Raw genomic sequence first — 22,474 nt, forward strand, 5'->3', positions numbered from 1 at the left:
AAGTGTTCTTTTTGCATTTTGAAGAAAAGGTATTGTTTAATTCTTTTTTTAAACATACTAAATATTTTTCAAATGGAGAAAAAACCTTCAGGTTTTACATAAAAAGATCTGTTGCACGGTGAAAAGTTCAATAAGTGGCTTGATATTTATTTTTAATACATTATATTATATTTTTAAACTTTAAAAACGTTCTCCTGAAAAATCAAGTTTTTTTATTTATGACGTTCTTAAAAGGAGTGAGCGATATTTATGGATACTTATATACAGTATCAAACAGATTAATTGAAAAATACTTTTTTTGTTGTATTTTCGTAAACAGGTTAGTTCGTAGCATTAGGGTAAGTAGCTCATTTTCATCCTTGTTTGATATAAAAGAAACTCTAAACAGGGATGTGTAATGTCACTGTGGCTGTTCAATCTAAACATGGATATATATGTAATTTTGTAAAGTCAAAATCCTTCGTTTTTATTTATATCTTTGGTGAGTTTAGATTTAAATTTAAAAGTAGGTTCAGGGAATATATATGTTTTTTTTCTGTATAAGCAAGATATTTTTGGGCGACAATATTTTTGAGCAAGCGAAAACCGCTGAAGTTCAATTGGAACAGTCAAAGTCAAGTGGAAACAGCCAAAATCAAGTGGAAACAGCCAAAGTCAAACGGAAACAGCCAAATTCAAGTAGAAACAGCCGGAGTCAAACGGAAACAGCCAAAGTCAAGTGTAGAAACAGCCAAATTCAAGTGGAAACAGCCGGAGCCAAATGGAAACAGCCAAAGTCAAGTAGAAAAAGCCATAGTCAAGCGGAAACAACTAAAGTCGTATAAACAAACCGAAAAATGAATTTATATATTTAGTGACTAACTCAACTGACTAAGTTTATGTTTTTATTTCATTAATTTTTTTTAAATTACAAATAGAAAGCAATCGTCTATGTCAGGAATTTGGTAAAAATTAAATAAATAAAATAAATTTAACAAGTGTATATTTTTTTCAGAGTGTAAAACAATGTTTAATCAACATACTAAATTATTTTCTAAACCTTGTTTTGAAAATTAAATAACTGGGGTTCTATGAATTTTAATTTCATTGCTTCACAAGACAGATTCTTCAGTTCTTTGGACATGTTTTGCGTGGCAATGGGGATAGCCTTGAACGGCTGGTTGTGATGGGTAGCCTGGAGGGGAAGAGAGGGAGAGGAAGATCCCCACACGATGGACCGATCAAGTTAAGCCAGCAGCTGGCACCTCGGTGGTTGTAGCGCTACGTGCAGCGCTCCAAGGGATAACTGGAGAAGAGTCTTTGCCTCCACAGGGGCCACAACCCTCAGTAATGAGGAATAAGACGGAGAAGAAGCTTCACAAGCATTTTGAAGTTAAACATTAAAATGTGTGCTTTTTACTCGCTTTCTTTTCCATTTGACCAAGCCAAAGGAAGCACTTACTATAATACTATGATAATACCAACTTAACAAAAACACAAACATTGGTCAAGTCAAAATTTAAAAAAAAATTCGAGGATATTATGTATTGATTTGGCATTAACTTTGTAGGATAAGATGATGATTTAAATATAAAAATAAAACACTTGAAAAAGACCACTTATAATTTAATTTTTAAAAAATTATTGAAAAGAGAAATATTTGTGTTTTTATTATTTACAAAAATACTTCAATTTCACACTTTTTCTGTGAGCCTAAGAGGCTCACTATTAGAAATAGGTATCAAATTGTGATAGAGTGGATTTGAGCCCAGAAACTCTGACTCAAGATTCCGCGACATTGACCACGGGACCACAACACGACACAAACAGTTTGTATTTTTACCTGTCAATGAGAACATCTGTAGTTCTCAAAACTAGTCGTGTTTACATTAACAAACTCTAAAGTGGTCCGCCTCCGTAGTGTAATGGTCAGCACGCTCGGCTACCGTTCTGGAGGTCCCGGGTTCGATTCCCAAGGGGGGTAAAATAAATATAAGTGATTTTTTCACAGTCATATTTATTCAATATTACCCTGGACTGGTACCTGAAGCGGAGGGCTGATCACCTTTCCTTCGTGTGTAAACCATCAAGATAACACTGCGTTTATATGACGCAGTGCCCTATGCACCATTGGGGTGCGGATAAGGGTTTTATTATTATTATTAAAGTGGTCTTATACAAGTGTTATATATATAATACAGTGGAACCTCTCATAACAAACATAATTTGTTCCAGAATCTTATTTGTTAAGCGAAACATTCGTTAACAGAAAATAAAATTGTTTTGATTGGCGCGTCCCGGCTCACAAGAGAATGTCCTTAAAAAAGGACTTGCCTTTTCTCTGTAACTCGTTGTACGAATTTTCACTCGTTAAAGGAGTAACTTTAAAAAAATTCTTCTCATTAGCGAATTACTAATTATGAGAGGTTCCACAGTACTGAAATACAGGGATTCGAAAAGAACAAACACAATACCTATTGAATAAAAATACCGTAAAAATTATATGTTACAATTTATTATCATCTGACAAACATTTGTGACAGTATAAAGCCATATCGCTCACTCCATTCAAGAAAGTCATAAATAAAAAATCATCAATTTTCAGTTGTGCATGTTTTCGGATTACCCAGAAAATGTACTATATCCCAGCAAAAGCGGCATATTTTTAACTTAATATTTACCCGCTACAGGGCAGAAAGTGTTGTTTTTGCATTTTGAAGAAAAGGTATTGTTTAAACTATTTTTTTAAATATACTAAATATTTTTCAAATGGAGAAAAAACATTCAGGTTTTAGCTAAAAAGATCTGTTGCACAGTAAAAAGTTCAATAAGTGGCTTGATAGTTATTTTTAATACATTGTATTATATTTTAAAACTCTAAAAACGTTCTCCTGAAAAATTAAGATTTTTGATTTATGACGTTCTTGAAAGAAGTGAGCGATATGTAACACAAATAAAATGTGAGTTTACGAATCTTTCGTAAAATTCATATTTATTTTATAGCCTTCCGTACAAATACGTGTCAATAACACATATCTTAATAACTCAGTTAATAACAAATTTTATACACTATTTATTAATGTCTTAATTTAAAAACATGGATTTCAAATTTATTAGTCAAAACGGGAATATACTGTAAACCCCCCTGTAACGTTGATGTAAGTACCGCGTTATCGGAGGGAACGTAATAGGGGGTAAATGTTTTTCAATTGTATTTTAATTTAATTATGACTTATTTCAGTTATTTCCGCTGGTTAAAATGAAAAATACAATTAAAAACGTTATTTTCCAAAAAAAAAAATCCAAAATATTTGTAACATTTTGAGTGTGTTCAAATACTTGTTCACATAATCTGGATTATCTCCAATTACAGGAGTTATTTTCATATTACTTTTTTTGACATCTCATCAAAGATGATGAAGAATATAGTTTCATCACCTTCAATGAGATAATATAATAATATAAATATTTGCGTTTTTTATTCTTTACACAAATATTTCAATTCCATACTATTTCTGTGAGCCTATGCAGCTCATTATTAGAAATAGGTATGAAATTGCGGTAGAGTGGATTCGAACCGAGAAACTCTGACTCAAGAGTCCGCGACACTAACCACAGGACTACAAACCGTTACTAGTTCCTTCCGATAACGCAGTACCTCTCTTTATAGGGGAGATTACATTTCACATATTTATACATATATGTGTATATATATATATATATATATATATATATATATATATATATATATATATATATATATATATATATAATAATAATAATAATAATAAAATAATAAAACCCTTATCCGCACCCCAATGGTGCATAGGGCACTGCGTCATATAAACGCAGTGTTATTTTGATGGTTTACACATGAAGGAAAGGTGATCAGCCCTCCGCTTCAGGTACCAGTCCAGGGTAATATTGAATAAATATGACAGTGAAAAAATCACTTATATTTATTTTACCCCTCTTGGGAATCGAACCCGGGACCTCCAGAACGGTAGCCGAGCGTGCTGACCATTACACTACGGAGGCGGATATATATATATATATATATATACATATATAATTAAAACGTTAAAATTAGGTTACATTGTCGTATAATCCTATTATAAGCTTGAAGCCATCAACATATCACAATATTCTTATTTCTAGTAATACATCTCTTCAAACAATTATCAACTAGTCTTTACACACTATCCACTGTCTTTCTTATTGGGACACTAATCATCTAGTCATAACAATGTATTAAGGCAGAATTTATTTAGTTGACGAAGCGCTCTCAGAGGCCTAGCTACAAATTTATAGATTTGTTAGAAATATTAATGCTAGGTGCTTTTTTTTTGTCCAAAATAAGTAAAACAAAATACTACAAAGTAAAGAAAAGTTACAAAATGAAGCGATAATTTCTCGGGAGTTTGAATGTAAAGTAGGCAGGCTTATTACAAAATAAAACACTAATTTCTTGGGAGTTTAAATATAAAGTAGGTAGGCTTATCACAAAATGAAACATTTATTTTGTTGGGAGTTTAAATGTAAAGTAGGTAGGCTTATCACAAAATGAAACATTTATTTTTTGGGAGTTTAAATGTAAAGTAGGTAGGCTTATCACAAAATAAAACACTAATTTCTTGGGAGTTTAAATATAAAGTAGGTAGGCTTGTCATAAAATGAAACATTTATTTTTTGGGAGTTCAAATGTAAAGTAGGTAGGCTTATCACAAAATGAAACATTTATTTTTTGGGAGTTTAAATGTAAAGTAGGTAGGCCTATCACAAAATGAAGCATTTATTTCTTGGGAGTTTGAATGTAAAGTAGGCAGGTTTATCATAAAAAATGTAAGTTTTAATTCATATTTAAAAATTAGTATAAAAAAATAAAGCAATAATTTCTTGGGAGTTTAAATAATAAGAGCGCGTGTGCACTACACGGAATTTACTGTCTGGCAGTCTGGTTAGCATGATAATCGGATGATTGGCTTGTGCTTTTGTCAGTCTTTCTTCTGATCAGTGCGCTCGATCGGTGCATGATCACGGCGTGTGTGAACTCGATCACACTCAACTGTCGTAGTCGCTTTTGTTTGAAAAAAACGGAATGGCGGACAGTAAAATCCCATGTAGTGCACAAGCGCCCTAAGTTGGCAGGCTTGTCATAAAACAGTGATAGTTTTTTTTTGGTAGTTTAAATATGAAGTAGGGAGGCTTATCATAAAAAAATGGAAGTTTTAATATGAAGTAGACAGGCTTATCATAAGAAAAAGCAAAAAATTCTTGGGAGTTTAAACAATAAGTAGGTAGGGCAGACTCATCATACAATAAAGTGTTTTTTTTAGGCTTTAATATAAAGTAGGAAGGCTTATCACAAAATAAATCTTGGAAGTTTTAAAATTAAGTCGGCAGGCTTATCACAAAATGAAGCCATAATTTCTTAAAAGTTAAAATGATGCGATGGTTTTTTTTAATGAAATATTAATATGAAGTAGGGAGGTTTAACACAAAATTAAGCGATTTTTTTAACTTGAGTTTATATATAAAATAAATATAAAAATAAACAAGCTCATCAAAAAATAAAACTTGGGTGGCTTAAATATGAAGTGGGCTTAAATATATTCACATAATACAGTAATAATTTATTGGGAGTTTAAATAAAAAGTAGGCAGGCTTATCACAAAATAAAGCTATCATTTTTTTTTTGGGAGTTTTAGAAATATAAAGTGGGAAGGCTTATCACAAGATAAAGCGATAAATTCTTGGGAGTTTAAATATAAAGTAGGCAGGCTTACTAGAAGATGAAGCAACAAATTCTTGGGAGTTACAATATAAAGTAAACAGGCTTATCACAAAATGAAGCAATCATTTTTTTTAGTTGAAATATGAAGCAGGCAGGCTAACATATTGACAAATTGAGTATCTAGGGCGCGGTAACACATATCTGTCAAGCGTTATAATATTTATAATTGTTTGCTAATATAAACGTGTAGTATTTTGAATACATAAGTTGACTCGTATATATCTAGGATAATAACATCTAGCCGTTCTACTATTACGAGGGTGGTACCACTGTACGGAAGCGTCCCGAGTAATCCGCGGACAAATTGACAAGAAGGTATATATAGGCGTTGCATTCCACACCTGAAAAATAAAAATAAATATTAAAAATAATCATACAAGGCAATCATGACATATCGCTCACTCCTTTCAAGAACATCATAAATAAAAAATTGTCAATTTTCAGTTATGCATGCTTTCGGAATGCCCAGAAAATGTACTATATCTCAGCAAAAGAGACATATTTTTAACTTAATATTTACCCGCTACAGGGCAGAAAGTGTTGTTTTTGCATTATGAAGAAAAAATATTGTTTAATTATTTTTTAAATAAACTAAATATTTTTCAAGTGGAGAAAAAAACCTTCAGGTTTTACCTAAAAAGATCTGTTGCACAGTAAAAAGTTCAATAAGTGGCTTAGTATTTATTTTTCATACATTGTATTATATTTTTAAACTTTAAAAACGTTGTCCTGAAAAATCAAGTTTTTTTATTTATGACGTTCTTGAAAGGAGTGAGCGATATGGGATCGAATGCAGAGCGGACACTGCAGTAACAAAAAACGCAATAAGAGTGTCAGAAATGAAGACTCTAAGGAGCATATGTGGCAAGAGTCTATGAGATAGAATAAGGAACACCAGGATAAGAGAAATATGCCAGATCGGAGATGTTGTTAGTTGGGAAGACAACGAAGACAATGGTATGTGCGTGTGAGGAGAATAGAATCATCCAGACTCCCCCACACTGCACTGTAGACCACTCCGGGGCAGACCACCAAAGAGATGGATTGACAGCTGGGAATCGACATCGCAGGAGGTAAATTACTCTTAAAAACAGACCACAAGGCCAATACCAAGCAGAAGAGGAAAAAGATAAAATAGAGGGTCGAAGAGGTTTGGGCAGTAGGCAGATCTCCTGGCTCCGAAATATATGAGATTGGATGGGGATCAGGACCGTCGAGGTGCTGTTTAGAGCTGCCCGAGCCAAGGACAATTACTGTTTAGGAAAACCTACCGCGTACTATACCCACCTCCAAAACCAAAGGTTAGTTACATACTATGTTTGGTCAGTGCGTTTATACAGATTTGAATCATGGACCCTCAAGATCAGCATTATGAACCAGTTAGAGGCATTCGAAATATGGCTACATCGTAGAATGCTACGCATTTCATGGACCGATATGGTCAGCAACGCAAATGTACTCCAAACAGCAAGAGCAGGGAGACAGTTGCAGACTGATATCAAGGTGCGGAAGGTGTCCTATCTGGGGCATGTGCTGAGAGGAGACAAGTACGAGCTATTGCACCTAATGGAGGGTCCACGAGGTGTGGGCAGAAGGCAGATCTCCTGGCTCCGGAATATTTGAGATTGGACTCATATATTCCGGATATATGATCTTGGGGATCAGGACCGTCTTCAGGAGATGCCAAGAAACATTGCACAGATGGGAATTGGGTGTTGCGATTACTTGCGATTAGTATACTGAGAGTCGGGCGGCAGACCTTCAGAGTATAATTATGGTCAGGATTGATGAACAAAACCGCCCGACAACAATGTGTTAGTATCAATGCTAGTAATGTGTTAGTATCAATAGTATCAAATTATCCGGAACATTGGTCTGTATGTTCCCGATAGTTACCTAAGACAGCGTTTCACATTCCTATACACAGGACCAACCTGCCGATGGTTATGCCTGTAGGAAGAGCTACCGCTATGCTGAACAATATCTCATTGGATATTGATCTGTTCCATGTGTCTGAAGGAGTTTTCCGAAGCGGGATTCTTCTACACCTTTAGCAATAGTTCTTGCATATATTTTATTTTAATGTATACAATTTAAATTTTTTATAGTTTGCAATGTATCATATAAAAATAAAAAAATATAAAACTTACTAACCATCACGCCGCTTCCCCGCAGGGGTGGGCAGAGAGAATTGAACGCCTCACCACTCTGTCTTTGCAAACATTCTTTGCCTCTTCTACATTCATGCATCTCCTCATACATACCCGACGACTATTACGACTCCTGACCCGGCCGCTTTCAAGTATTTGACATACCTGATTGTGCCTGTTTTCCTCGGTCTTCCTCTGCTTCTTTTTCCAACTACATTCGCCTCATAAATTTGTTTAATCATTCTTTCTATATATAATATTAATTTAAATAAATAAATTGAATCGAATTTAATCAATGGTGCTTACCTTGCCAGGAAGCAGGTGGTCACCACAACTTCTCCATGGGGATATTGGCAAATCCGGGATTGCGTCTCGTCTCCCAGTACCGGCCGGTGTACTGCCAGTACTCCTCACCGTTCGGAGCGACACTCTTGCTGGAAAAAGCAAACCCGGATAGATCACAAATTCTTCCAACAGACCATCAGTATGACTCCCATACTTTAGGCAGCAGTCCACGGTGATATCCAACCTGTTAACCGGGCAATCCGCTGTCCAATTACGCAACTTGTAACGGGCGCGAATACTGATTCACTCCGTGTCTTAAATTCATGTGGAGACATGTATGGATGACTAATACCTTTGTTGTTCCATAAATTTACGTCCATATATATAATATAATAAACATATATTTCAAGGACGTATTCATATGTCTTTCCCGTACCCGATATTGTTTCCGTTGGACGTATTTATGCGTCCCGCCCGGTTAACAGGTTAATGAATATTAGAACATTTTGAGAGTGTCCAAATACTGGTTCACAAAATCTGGATTATCTCCAATTACAGGAGTTATTTTCATATTATTTTTTGACATCTCATCAAAGATGAAGAAGAATATGGAAGTCTGGGCATTTACGGGCATTTTTATAAAAAGCTTCTTTACATCTCACCAATAGATGTCTCTAGTGAAGTTCTAGTGATTCAAGAACAAGGTTTCTAAATTGGTTCATATATATATAGAATTTCCAAGAATTTGAGTAGTGTGGTTGTCAATGATGGGTAGAATTGGTGAATGTTACACGTGTGTAAAGTGATCACTTAAACCAGCCTATGACGGTCGTCAGCCCCGTAAATGCCCAGACTTCCATATTCTTCTTCATCTTTGATGAGATGTCAAAAATAATAATAAATATTAGAATGAAAAATCAGTAAAATGTGTTTTAGACGTCCCTGGGAATCAAATCCGAGACAGCCAGTATACCAGCCAAACGCACGGTATCAGAGAGCGCATAAACAGCTATTACACATAACTAATTGTAAGATATAAATGATCATATGATCGTAAATATCGATGTATAACTTATTGAAGAAAAAAACACCAAATATAAGTTGAAAAATTTTGCACAATCATAAAGGAATCCCTTATAAACTGTCCAAAATGTATGTAATACTTTTATAAAGCACGACGTCAGATCCAACAGATCCGGTATTTTGCCAGCCAAAGCTCGAGTATTTGAACTGCGTATGTAATTCATTCAAACCCTTATCCGCACCCCGATGGTGCATAGGGCACTGCATCATATAAATGCAGTGTTATCTTGATCATTAACATGAAGGAAAGGTGATCAGCCCTCCGCTTCAGATACCAGTCCAGGGTAATATTGAATAAATATTAGAGTGAAAAAATCACTTATATTTATTTGACCCTCCCTGGGAATCGAACCCGGGACCTCCAGTACGGTAGCCGAGCGTGCTGGCCATTACACTACGGAGGCGGACAAAGGTATTCAAAATTATGTAATTGCGTATGTAAGGTATTCAAAATTACCTGAACCACTTGGGGACGTGCTGACGGCCGTCATCTTCCGAGGCCTTCCTTCTATCTCTCTGCGCTTGCTCCAGCTCCAACTTGAGGGTCTCCGCAGCATCCACATCTCCCTCCTCCAAGGCGCGCTGGTCGGGCCTGCAACGAGGTCGACAATAATCGTAACATCAACACAATGGCCACTTTGATCGTTATCAAACTGAGGTTTTTCCATATAATTTATATTTGAAGCACTAACTTTGTGATTTTCCATTTTATAATTAAAAGGTTACTTTGTTTTAAAATCACTATAAAATTTATAGTGATTTTAAAACAAAGTTTAATTATGATTATGAGATTTTTCCTTCTTCTTCTTCTAACCCTTGTCCGCACCCCATTGGTGCATAGGGCACTGCATCGTATAGAAGCAGTGTTATCTTGATCGTTGAACACACGAAGGAAAGGTGATCAGCCTTCCGCTTCAGCTACCAGTCCAGGGTCATATTAAATAAATATTATACTGAAAAATCACTAATATTTATTTTGGCCGTCCTGGGAATCGAACCCGGGACCTCCAGCATGGTAGCGTAGCGCGCTAATTACTACACTATGGAGGCGGACAAAATTTTTTCCTTATATGTACGCTTAAATTGCTGACGGCTTTTTTGTAAAAATGGTCCTTTTCATCAGGTGTGTACAAAATAAACAATATTTTTCTCAAATACTGACCGATTCTAGTATTTCTTTCTGGTATTGGTGGAGAACAAAAACTATTTTTTTTATTTTTTTATTTATTTCTTAAGTTAGCTTATATTAAAACTAATATAAACTATTATATACATTTACATCATCTTTATATATTTACATTTCCTTACAGTAACTTAGACATTTATTTTTAAATTCTTTCAGACACTTTTCATTCTTCATACATTCAGGCATCTCATCATACATTTTTAAACCCTTATACATCAAGCAATTTTGCGACTCAGCTCTTTTCAATAATGGTAGTCTTATTTTATCCTTTTGTCTAGTAGCATATTCGTGACAATTTTTGTTTAAGACAACTTTATCCTTAAAATATTTTGGTAATTTATCGTGAAAAAATTTATGTATAAATATCAACATATTAAATTTAAGTCTTCTTCTTACAGATAACCATTTTAGTTCATCTCTCATTTTTTTTACATTGCTATATTTATTTTTCTTAAGAACTATTCTCATCGCTTTATTTTGTATAATTTCTAGTTTATTTAAATTTCCTTCGTTTGCTAAAAATAATATTGTTGAGCAGTAATCTATGTGTGGAAGAATGATTGTTTTGTAAATTAGTTCTGCAGTATCTTTATTTACTTTATAAGGAAAAATATTTTTGATATTTTTTTATTAACGTGTTCAAAATTTGCATTTAATGTCAAACTATTTGAATAAAGCAGCATTTTATAATAAACATACTTATATATGTTAAAAATAGGCACTCAAGATAACACTGCATTTGAATGATGCACCATCAGAGTGTTTAAATGATGCACCATCAGATTATGGTTTTTGAAAGAGAAGAATGCAGATCTGAATGTGAAATATTGGTAAACGGAGAGATTTTGGAACAGGTAGATGATTTCGTGTATTTGGGTAGTATGTATTCTAGGGATGGAAAGATTGATAAAGACATAGAAAGGAGAGTGAATGCTGGGAACAAAGTGAATGGTGCACCGAAATCAGTTATAGCAAATAAAAACCTATCAGCGGAAGCTAAACTGGCAGTGCACAACGGAGTCCTGGTTCCAACTCTAATGTATGGAAGTGAAACATGGAGTTGGCAAAAGAAGGATGAAAGTAGACTGAATGCAGTCGAAATGCGATCTCTCAGAAGAATGTGCGACAAAACGATGTATGATAGATGTGCGAATAGTGAAATAAGGATGGAATGCAAAGCTGAGATAAGCATTATCGATAAAATTAAGAAAGGTGTGTTGAGATGGTTTGGACATGTGGAACGAATGAGTGACGAAAGAACGGTAAAACAAATTAATGAGGCGAATGTTAGTGGGAAAAGAAGCAGAGGAAGACCGAGAAAAATATGGCACAATCAGGTAAGCCAAATACTTGAAAGTGGTCAGGTTAGGAGTCGTAACAATCGGCGGGTATGTATGAGGAGATGCATGAACGTGGAAGAGGCGAAGAATGTTTGCAAGGTCAGAGTGGTGTGGCGCTCTATTCTCTCTGCCTACCCCTGCGGTGAAGCGGCGTGATGGTTAGTTAGTTAGTTAGTTAGTTAGTTAGTTTACCATCAGTGTGAATGAGGGTTCGAAGAAGAAGAAAAATCCAGTTGTTTTGGATGGGTCAAATGCCAATCTGTTATCAGTCATCCATCCCCTATTCAATGCATTTACTAATAGAGTCAAAAAGTTCATCTATCTTCCCCGGTTTACAATAGAAGTTAATCACCGCATCATCCGCATAACGGCGAGACCACGATAAATGTGATTTGATCAAACATACCTGAAGCGTGTGTCGGTACACGGCAACACTTTTATGAGGTCGGGATCAAGCTCGTTCAGCTCCATGGCGAAACTGGTGAAGCCGTAGTACATTTCAAAGTCCTCGGGCATCGTCCCTAAGGATAATAATTGATATTCCGGTTAGATTATATTACTGGCAGAGGCGTGCATTCTATATAGGCAAAAAAGCAGTGCCTACTCTGGATTACCCATATAGAAACACGACCGGTGCCTACTATATTTTATCCTTACCCAACCCTACTGTCCACTCTGATATCCTACCTTACAACTCATTACTGGGCCAGTTTTAATACCATAAGACAGCCCAAAGAAAGTGCAACACTGCAAGGAAGAGACTAGGGCATATGGAGTAAGATGACTCGACTGCAATCAGAGTTAAACGCTGCAGCGATACTGATTTTTGGAACTTCTAAATTCAGTCATATAGCTCCAATGCTTTACCAACTGCACTGGTTACATTTTCCCGAAAGGGTTGAGTATAAACTGTGTCTGCTCATGTATGAATCAATACATAATACGGCTCCAGAGTATTTAAAAGAGCTTTGAATTCCAAACGAATTGGTTGTTAGACATCTTTTTATTAAATAATATTTATTAGTTGCCTGAGAAAATTCTCCTTGCCTATTTCATTTACAAGGATTTAAAGCGTATTCAGTTTATATATCGCCCACTCCTTTCAAGAACGTCATAAATCAAAAATCGTCAATTTTCACTTGTACATGTTTTCGGAATGCTCAGAAAAAGTACTATATCCCAGCAAAAGAGGCATATTTTTGACTTAGTATTTACCCGCTACGGGCAGAAACTGTTGTTTTTGCATTTTAAAGAAAAGGTATTGTTTAATTATTTTTTTAAATATACTAAATATTTTTCAAATGGAAAAAAACCTTCAGGTTTTACCTAAAAAGATCAGTTGCACAGTAAAAAGTTCAGTAAGTGGCTTGATATTTATTTTTAATGGATTGTATTATATTTTTAAAGTTTAAAAACGTTCTCCTGAAAAATCAAGTTTTTTGATTTACGACGTTCTTGAAAAATTTCATGTAATTCATGAGTGAAAATTCTAGGCAAAAACACTCGCTTGTAAAATCTTCTTCTTCCTTTTATAGATCCTAAGGATCTGTCTGTGGCTCCGCCTGTTGCTCTTGGGATGTTGACTGCCAGTTATGTCTCTACTTTTTGTAGGTCTGCCTCCTTCAGGGTTTCCTTGAAGGGCGATACGCGGAAGTCTGTCTTCTGAATTCTGTTTACATGTTCATTCCAGTATCGCCTTCCTTGTCGTCCCCACCTCACGATATCTTCCGTCTTACACGCGATCCGGATATCAGTGTTTCTTACACGGTCTCACAATGTGTTTCCGGTTATTTAAACTAGTTCTTTAAAACATGATAAAAGAGTTAAACGAGAAAGAACTGGAACTTGTTCGTTATAATATGATAAAAGAACTAGTACTAAACTAAGAAAAGGAACTAGAACTTATTCTTCGTCACATAATACCGAGTAAAGGGAATGATCCATACCTGGTCTCCAGATGCACTTGGCCGCGGGGGGCTGCCCGCAGAAGAGGGCTTCCGACCACTTCCCGAAGAGCTTCCTCAGGACCTTCCCCTCGTTGGTGGTGATGGTGCCGTGGATCTCGTGGCGTTTGGCCGACCAGTAGCTTGCCTACACACAAACCATTCATTCATACACTCAGGCAAACGTCAATGACCTCCTCCTGCAGACTGTCAAGTAATAAATCGATAAGGAATCAATAATTTCGTCAGGTTGCCAAGTCCCAATCTACAAGAAGTGATTACTGACATGAGCATAGAGCATCATTTTTATCAATTGTTGTGTGGTATTATCAATAATCCTGAAATTATCCGGAGCATTGGTCTGTATGTTCCCGATAGTTAGCTAAGACAGCGTCGGCTTAGATTGTTTTACATTCCTATATACAGGACCAACCTGCCGATGGTTATGCCTGTGGGAAGAGCTACCGCTATGTTGAATAATATCACGCCGGATATTGATCTGTTCCATATGTCTGAGGGGGTATTACGAAGCGGGATTCTTCTCCATCTTTAACAAGAGTGTTCCTTCTTACTTTACAATTTTTGTGTTAATATATCGCTCACTCCTTTCAAGAATGTCATAAATAAAAAATCATGAATTTTCAGTTGTACATGTTTTCGGAATGTCCAGAAAATGTACTATATCCCAGCAAAAGTGGCATATTTTTAACTTAATTTTTACCCGCTACAGGGCAGAAAATGTTGTTTTTGCATTTTGAAGAAAAGGTATTGTTTAATTATTTTTTTAAATATCCTAAATATTTTTCAAATGAAGAAAAAACATTCAGGTTTGCTTAAAAAGATCTGTTGCACAGTAAAAAGTTAAATAAGTGGCTTGATATTTGTTTTTAACACATTGTATTATATTTTTAAACTTTAAAAACGTTCTCCTGAAAAATCAAGTTTTTTTTTATTTATGACGTTCTTGAAAGGAGTGAGCCATATATGCTTTAAATTTTAGTTTGTAATGTATATGTAAATTTTTAGTGAGTAAATTTAATTTAATTTAATTGAAATGGAGTAAGTAAACTTATCATAGACATTGAAGTCTTGTACGAGGATGCATTAGGGTAAATTGTTCATTTTTATCCTGGTTTAGCCTCTCTAAAGGTGCTAAACAGGGACGTGTAATATCACCGTGGCTGTTTGATCTATACAAGGATAATTGCATGAAAGAACTGAAAGGTTTAAATTATGGGTGGCCAACATTTACTGTAGCCGGGCTAGATTTTAGAAATGAGATATTCTACCGGGCCGTAAAACAAAATTTATTTTATTATTCAACGCAAACAAGATCAACGAAAATCATTGCATATCAGGCATTTTGACTTTGTTTTAAATTCCACGAAAAAATAGTTTATGGTCCATCTGTCTTATAAACTTCTCAGTTCTTCTGTTACTCTTCTCTTCTTTAGTCCAACGTCTTTACTACTTGACGCCATTATGAGTCTTGAAATTGTCAGGATAGTTAAACACTCCCATATATGGGATATGATACGAACTACGCATGACGGAATGTTCTTTTGGTGGTTTTGTGTACACTAAAGGAAAAAAATGTGTGATTTGTTCCTAGAATGAACAATTTGACTGTGTGTTGCCTTTTCTATGCTGACGATGGTGTGTTTCTTGCCGATAGTAAAGAAGACCTGCAGGAGCTGGTGTCATAGGTGTGTTGGTTTGTTAGTTAGTTATTTTAAATGTAGTTTTTATGCTAGCAGTAGCTGACCTTGACAAAAGTGAGCTTGCAGATGAGATTGTCACTTGTAATCTTCAGTTCTCCGTACTGGTCGACCCAGCGCTGTCCACCAAACAGGTTATGTACGCATGTCGTGACCTGGAAACAACACAATTACCGTAAAGTACTAACTATAAGACGCAATTAATTCTTCAAATAATCGGCTCCAAGGTTATACTTTGTTTTTGACCACTTTTTTAATTGGAATTCTTCTCCAACCGGTTTCGACTAGAACCTTGTCATCTTCAGGGATAAACACGTCTTCTTCTTCTTCTTTTTGTAGATCCTAGGGATCTGTTTGTGCCTCCGCTTGTCGCTCTTGGGATTTTGACTCCCAGCTGTCTCTCCATCTTTTCAGAGGTCTGCCTGGGGGTCTGCGTCCTTCAGGGTTACCTTGAAGGACGATACGTGGAAGTTTGTCTTCTGACATTCTGTATATATGTTCTCCTTCTTCTTCTTTCCATGTTCGCTCCCTAGGTGGAGCATATGGCCAACACGAGACGTCTCCAAGTCACTCTGTCACGCGCCATCTCTTTGGCTTCCTCCCAGGTCAGTCCGGCGTCTCGAAGTTCCGCTGAGTATAGTCGGTGAATGGTGGTAGCGGCTTTCCGGGGCGCCGGACTCCTCGGGGTCGGAAGAAGAGACGTGAGGGGTCGATGCACTCAGGCGGCATTCTAAGGCATCTTATATGTTCATTCCAGTGATAAACACGTACTAAATCTAATACTTAAAACCTAAATCTTCATAGTTAGGTGAGTAGGCGGAAGACGTCGTATCAACCAATTTATCTGGAATACACGGGTCTTTTTATTCCTCGTCTGTTTCCTTTCCTGTGTGCCAGAAATCTTATATTTAATTTGACAACTTCTTCAAACCCTTATCCGCACCCCAATGGTGCATAGGGCATTGCATCATATAAACGCAGTGTTATCTTGATCGTTTACACATGAAGTAAAAGTGATCAGCCCTCCGCTTCAGGTACCATTCCATGGTAATATTGAATAAATAATACAGTGAAAAAATCAATTATTTTTATTTTACCCCCCTTGAGAATCGAACCCAGGACCTCCAGAATGGTAGCCGAGCGTGCTGACCATTACACTACGGAGGCGGACAATTTGACAACAATTTGGTCAAAAAAGATGAAAGAAATCTATATCACTGGTTATGGTTCAGACTTGGCGTTGCATTGCATACCTTGTTCCACATGTAGTGATCCCCCGTCTTGGGCAGCGTGAGGTGCACCGTGCTGGCCGGCTGGAACTCCATGGACTTGCCCCAGAACTTGGTGCGGATGCGGGCCTCCTGCCAGAAGATGAAGCTCTTGGACTCCGCGTAGCACGCACTGACGGGCGGGTGGTGCGAGACCTGCCAAATGCGGACATTCCAATACAGTACAGAACTAACTTGTGAGCAAACATAACCTAATTTCAGTTGTTTGCTGGTGTTTGAGTGAAAGCAACGTAGTCAATATTCTAATTAGAATATTGACTGTATGTCATAGGGCACTGCATTGTATTGATGCAGTATTATCTTTTATACATGAAGGAAAGGTGATCAGCCCTCCGCTTCAGGTACCAGTCCAGGGTATTATTAAATTACAGTCAATACATATTAGCTTCAGAGCGAAATTCTTACTGTTACTAAGTAAATAACCATCATACCACTTCTCCATGGGGGTAGACAGAGAGAATAGAATGCCACACCACTCTGATTTTGCAAACATTCCTTGCATCTTCTACATCCATGCAGCCTCATACATACCCGCCGATTATTCCGATTACTGACTTGACTGCTTTCAATTTTTTGACATATTCGATTATGCCTAGTTTTCCTCAGTCTTACTCTGCTTCTATTTCCAAGATTTTATTAATTGTTTCGGCAGTTACCTTGTGGTAATATCTAACCATTTTTAAATCTAAATTTGAATACCACTTTTTCTTCTAATCTATTGTGATACGTGTTTCGATACATTCTGCATAATTTTCAAACACAGATGTTTTTTTACTAAGTAAAACGTCAATTAAAAACTTAAAGATGATATTAATCTCTTTGTGAAATGTGAAAAATATGTAAAAAAAAAAACTTATACATACTTGGTAATCAGTTCATAAAAAAACATCTTTTGTTTCCTTAAAAGCCCTTAAAAGGTTCTCCATCTTCTGATGGACATGTTTGGGACACGTCCTGAGAATGCCAAATGAGATCATTAAATCCTCATGTCTCTTCTTCCAGCCCTGAGGATTCCAGCATCCCGGAAGACCGCTGATGACCATTCACCGACTGTACTTAACCAGAAGATATAAGTTCAAGTACCTGTTCAGCCAGGAAGCGGAAGCCCCGGTCTTCCCGGACGCACTCGTAGGTCTCTCCGAGCAGCGGGTTGAAGGGCTTGCTGGCGGGGCGGTGCCGCGCGGACCCGTACGCCGACACAGCGAAGGCGGCCACCAGCGTCATCCTCTCCACGGCCTCTGCCGTGCCGGCGGCCAGGTCCAGCAGCTCGCTGTACTCCAACTCCTCGCAGAGACGCTAGAAGCAGAGGAAACTCCAACATTGCATTGACTCAACACCATATGACATATTGAAAAAAGTTTTAAAAAAATTCTTTCCAAATGCTGAATTTGTTCCACTTGGGAGTAAGTTATTACTGGTACCCTCAACAAGAATGAAGAAGCTAGACTTCTTCATCCAGCAGCTCGCTGTACTCCGATTCCTCGCAGAGATGCTGGAAGCGGAGGAAACCGACATTGCAATGAGTCAACACCATATGACATGTTACAAATGAACACAGTTTTCATTTTATTCTTCACAAATCGGCTGTCCAAATTTAAAACACAGTACGGCTGTCCAAACTCAAAACACAGTAAGGGACATTTTTTTGTAGTACGTTTTTTTTGCATTTTTGGACTAAGTAGATTCTACTAAAAAAACATACTACAAAAAAATGTCCCTTACTGTGTTTTAAGTTTGGACAGCCGTACTGTGTTTTAAATTTGGACAGCCGAAATGCTGGGCTTGTTCCACTTGGGAGTACTTTATTACTGGTACCCATAATTATACTGGTACTCATTAGCCAACAAGAATGAAGAAGCTAGACTTCTTGTGTTGAAAATTGCCACTATATTACATAAAGTTTAATAGTTTCAAGTGTTTTTTACTGCAATGATATTTTTTTCATGAAACTATAATAATAAATTTCACAAATGAAAGTTTGAGTAAGCGTATGTTCTTGAATCGCCATTGTCTATTGTACACCGTTGTTATATTTTATTGCAGTTATTTGTTCCCCAGCAGGCTAAGGAATTCTAGTTCATGTGAACTACACTATGTAGTATGTATTACACTATATTGACAAGGTCGTAGGGGTGCATTTAACACATGTTTTTTTTAGAGTCCGCCTCCGTAGTGTAATGGTCAGCATGCTCGGCTACCGTTCTGGAGGTCCCGGGTTCGATTCCCAGGGGGGTTTAATAAATACAAGTGATTTTTTCACTCTAATATTTATTCAATATTACACTGGACTGGTACCTGAAGTGGAGGGCTGATCACCTTTCCTTCATGTGTAATCGATCGAGATAACACTGCGTTTATATGAAGCAGTGCCCTATGCACCATTGGGGTGCAGTAAGGGATTTATTATTATAAGTTCCGAGAAATTACCATATCATGCAACAAGCTAACTAAAGTTGCATTACTGTATTGCATTATAGATGCATTTGTCTCAAATAACAGCTAAACTTTAGGACTTTTTTCTCTTTAAACTATTTCATTTTATCACCAATCACAGTATTTCTGTATATGTTAAAAAATTACAGGCTTTGAATGCAAATATCCGGGGGAATCTATTTAAAATTATGGCGAAAGTTCCAGCAGCAGCTATCGCATATTACAAGTGGACTGTATAGTCCAGGGAATAGCAAGATACCCAAGAAATCAGTGACTTTTCACAGACCTGCTTCTATATGGACTGTATGGTGGGAACGGCAGGATATCCAACAAATCAGTGACTTATCACAGACCTGCTTATCCATATCCACAAACCCATATATATTACGAGTGGACTGTATATGTAGTGGGAATAGCAGCATACCCAACAAATTGGCGAATAATCACAGACCTGCTTATCCTTATGTTATGAGTCCTTATATATTGCGAGTGGACTATATATGGGAAAGGCCTATATCAAACAATTCATTGACTTATCACAAATTTGCTTATCCATATATATTATGAGCAGACTGTAAAGTGGGAACAGTAGGACATCCAATACATTGCTGACTAATCACAGGCCTGCTTCTACATGTTACAAGTGTACAATGCGGTGGGAATGGCAGGATACCCAACTGCGGGAAAGGGGGATAAGAAGGAGTCAGGCTGGAGGTCCGGGAAGCTCCGGGCACAGCCGTGGCAGGGCTTCAGACCTGCAGCATGTTGAGCGGCTCGTTGATGGTGACGGGCATGGACACCTGGCTGAGGTCCTTGCCGATGTTCTTGCAGAGCAGGTTCCACAGGCTGACCCCCTCCGTGTTGGGGCGCGGCGCCGGCAGCCGCGTGCGCCGCCCCGTCAGCCCTGGGGCCCCCGCACTCGGCACTGAAACAATATTGCATATTTTATTCAGAATTACCAGACAAAAAAAGAGAAACATTTTATTATTAAACATGCTTTTAAGAACAGTGTCCGTCTATGGTTGCTCCTCGTTGGTAGGGACAAGGTGGACGGACTTAATTAGAGTCCTTCTTCTTCTTCCTCTTTTTGTAGATCCTAGGGATCTGTTTGTGCCTCCGCATGTCGCTTTTGGGATGTTGACTCCCAGCTGTCTCTTCATCTTTTCGGAGGTCTGCCTGGGGGTCTGCGTCCTTCAGGGTTGCCTCGAAGGGCGATACGTGTGAATTAGAATCCACTTGTGATTATTCTATTGTGCAACCTTTTTATCGTATTATATCTTGTAATGTATTAAATCTGGTAATAAAAAAAACCTATATTGTATTAACATGGAAGTATTTCATGAGATGCAGGTCTTGAGAGTGAGCTATGAGACAGAGAGAGGTCACAATAGACCTAATATTGTCGCAGTGACATAGGGTCTGGAGAATCCGTCGGGTAATATATGTACCCGACGGATTCTCCAGTTCTTTGGACACGTTGCGCGTGGCAACGAGGATAGCCTTGAACGACTAGTTGTGATCGGCAGCCTGGAGGGAAAGAGAGGGAGAGGAAGATCCCCTACACGATGGACCGATCAAATTAAGGCAGCAGCAGGCACCTCAGTGGTTGGAGCGCTACGTGCAGCGCAGTCAAGGGATAACTGGAGAAGAGTCATTGCATCCACAAGGGTCACAACCCTCAGCAATGAGGAATAAGACGGAGAAGAAGACATAGGAATGCAAGATCCCTTGACCTCATATTTATGGTATTTTTTTTTTATCAAGCTTAAAATTAAATTCACGTTCAGAGAGAAGAACTATTAATGACTTTATAATCATATACAAAATAATTCATTGTAAATATGACTCTACTGACCTTTTAAAATTAATACAATTTAAAGTACCCCCAAAACATGTAGAAAAATACTATTTATGTCATTTTTGTATTGTAGATCATACTTTCTTGTTATTTTATGTATCTGAATGATCTTGTCTTATACGTAAAACAACTCTATATTTTTTTGTGACTTGAATTTTTACTTGTAAAAGCTTTTTGGGGCGATTGTGTGAATAAATAAATAAAAAATGAGGAAGTGCATGAACGTGAAAGAGGCGGAGAATGTTTGCAAAGACAGCATGGTGTGGCATTCTATTCTCTCTGTCTACCACTGCAGAAAAATGACGCAACAGTTAGTTATGTAGTTAGTAACAGTAAGAATGTTACTCTGAAGCCAACATTGACTATTCGTTTTTCTCTCAAATTAGGTTATGTTCACTCACAAGTAAGGTCGGTTGGCGGCTCTGAATTCTCCGAGCTAACGGATCCTTCTTCGCTGGACAAGCTTCCGGCCTCCGAAGAAGTGTCTCCCTCCAGTTCGATGACTCCTCCCTGATAAATTGATTAAAAAATTAACTATACCATAAAAATATGAACAATTTAATTACATATTTCAGCATACACATATCGCTCACTCCTTTCAAGAACGTCATAAATCAAAAAACTTGATTTTTCAGGAGAGCGTTTTTAAAGTTTAAAAATATAACACAATGTTTTAAAAATAAATATCAAGCCACTTATTGAACTTTTTACTGTGCAACAGATCTTTTTAGGTAACACCTGAAGGTTTTTTCTCCATTTGAAAAATGTTTAGTTTATTAAAAAAAATAATTAAACAATACATTTTCTTCAAAATGTAAAAACAACACTTTCTGCCCTGTAGCGGGTAAATATTATGTTAAATATATGCCTCTTTTGCTGGGATATAGTACATTTTCTGGGCATTCCGAAAACACGCACAACTGAAAATGGACAATTTTTGTATATGACGTTCTTGAAAGGAGTGAGCGATATATTATTTATTGATTCGGCATTAAATTTGTGGAATGACTTGTTGTTTATTTTTTTTATAATTAATCGCTTGTATAACCACTTTATGAGTTTTGTTTCATTACACACTGTTTTTGATCTTCCAATTCTATATACATATGTTACCATGAAGTGTTTTAATTGTGATATGTGCTTTCTTGTATTGTGTGAGAGTAATTCTTAAATGCTTATCGCTCACTCCTTTCAACAACGTCATATATCAAAAATCGTCAATTTCCAGTTGTGCATGTTTTCCGAATGCTCAGAAAATGTACTATATCCCAGCAAATGCGGCATACTTTTAACTTAATATTTACCCGCTACAGGGCAGAAAGTGTTGTTTTTTGCATTTTGAAGAAAAGGTATTCTTTAATTATTTTTTTAAGTATACTAAATATTTTTCAAATGGAGAAAAAACATTCAGGTTTT

At 36.9% G+C, this 22,474-nt stretch overlaps 1 protein-coding gene across 9 annotated transcripts in view; it reads right to left on the reverse strand.

The window, feature by feature from the left end:
* Positions 1–4,671: 4,671 nt before the first annotated feature.
* LOC148308607 (oxysterol-binding protein-related protein 6-like) overlaps positions 4,672–22,474 on the reverse strand; it is a 65,728-nt gene continuing 47,925 nt past the window's right edge. For 6 of the 9 annotated variants that reach the window (XM_088261456.1, XM_088261457.1, XM_088261454.1 and 3 more), the window contains exons 15-24: positions 21,460–21,568; positions 19,956–20,125; positions 17,851–18,063; positions 16,732–16,902; positions 15,526–15,633; positions 13,764–13,908; positions 12,224–12,338; positions 9,749–9,883; positions 8,230–8,357; positions 5,306–6,114 (exon numbers count right to left, since the gene is read on the reverse strand). In XM_088261456.1, coding sequence (XP_088117582.1) covers positions 8,249–8,357; positions 9,749–9,883; positions 12,224–12,338; positions 13,764–13,908; positions 15,526–15,633; positions 16,732–16,902; positions 17,851–18,063; positions 19,956–20,125; positions 21,460–21,568 — 1,275 coding nt within the window. In that variant the 3' untranslated portion in view covers positions 5,306–6,114; positions 8,230–8,248. Of the gene's footprint in view, positions 6,115–8,229; positions 8,358–9,748; positions 9,884–12,223; positions 12,339–13,763; positions 13,909–15,525; positions 15,634–16,731; positions 16,903–17,850; positions 18,064–19,955; positions 20,126–21,459; positions 21,569–22,474 lie in introns of all 9 variants that reach the window. The other 3 variants (XM_088261452.1, XM_088261453.1, XM_088261455.1) reach the window with 2 other exon arrangements.

Source organism: Brachycentrus maculatus, unplaced genomic scaffold (genome assembly GCF_059751285.1).
Source record: "Brachycentrus maculatus isolate JH-2025_06_01 unplaced genomic scaffold, ASM5975128v1 h1tg000156l, whole genome shotgun sequence".
NCBI lineage: Eukaryota > Metazoa > Arthropoda > Insecta > Trichoptera > Brachycentridae > Brachycentrus > Brachycentrus maculatus.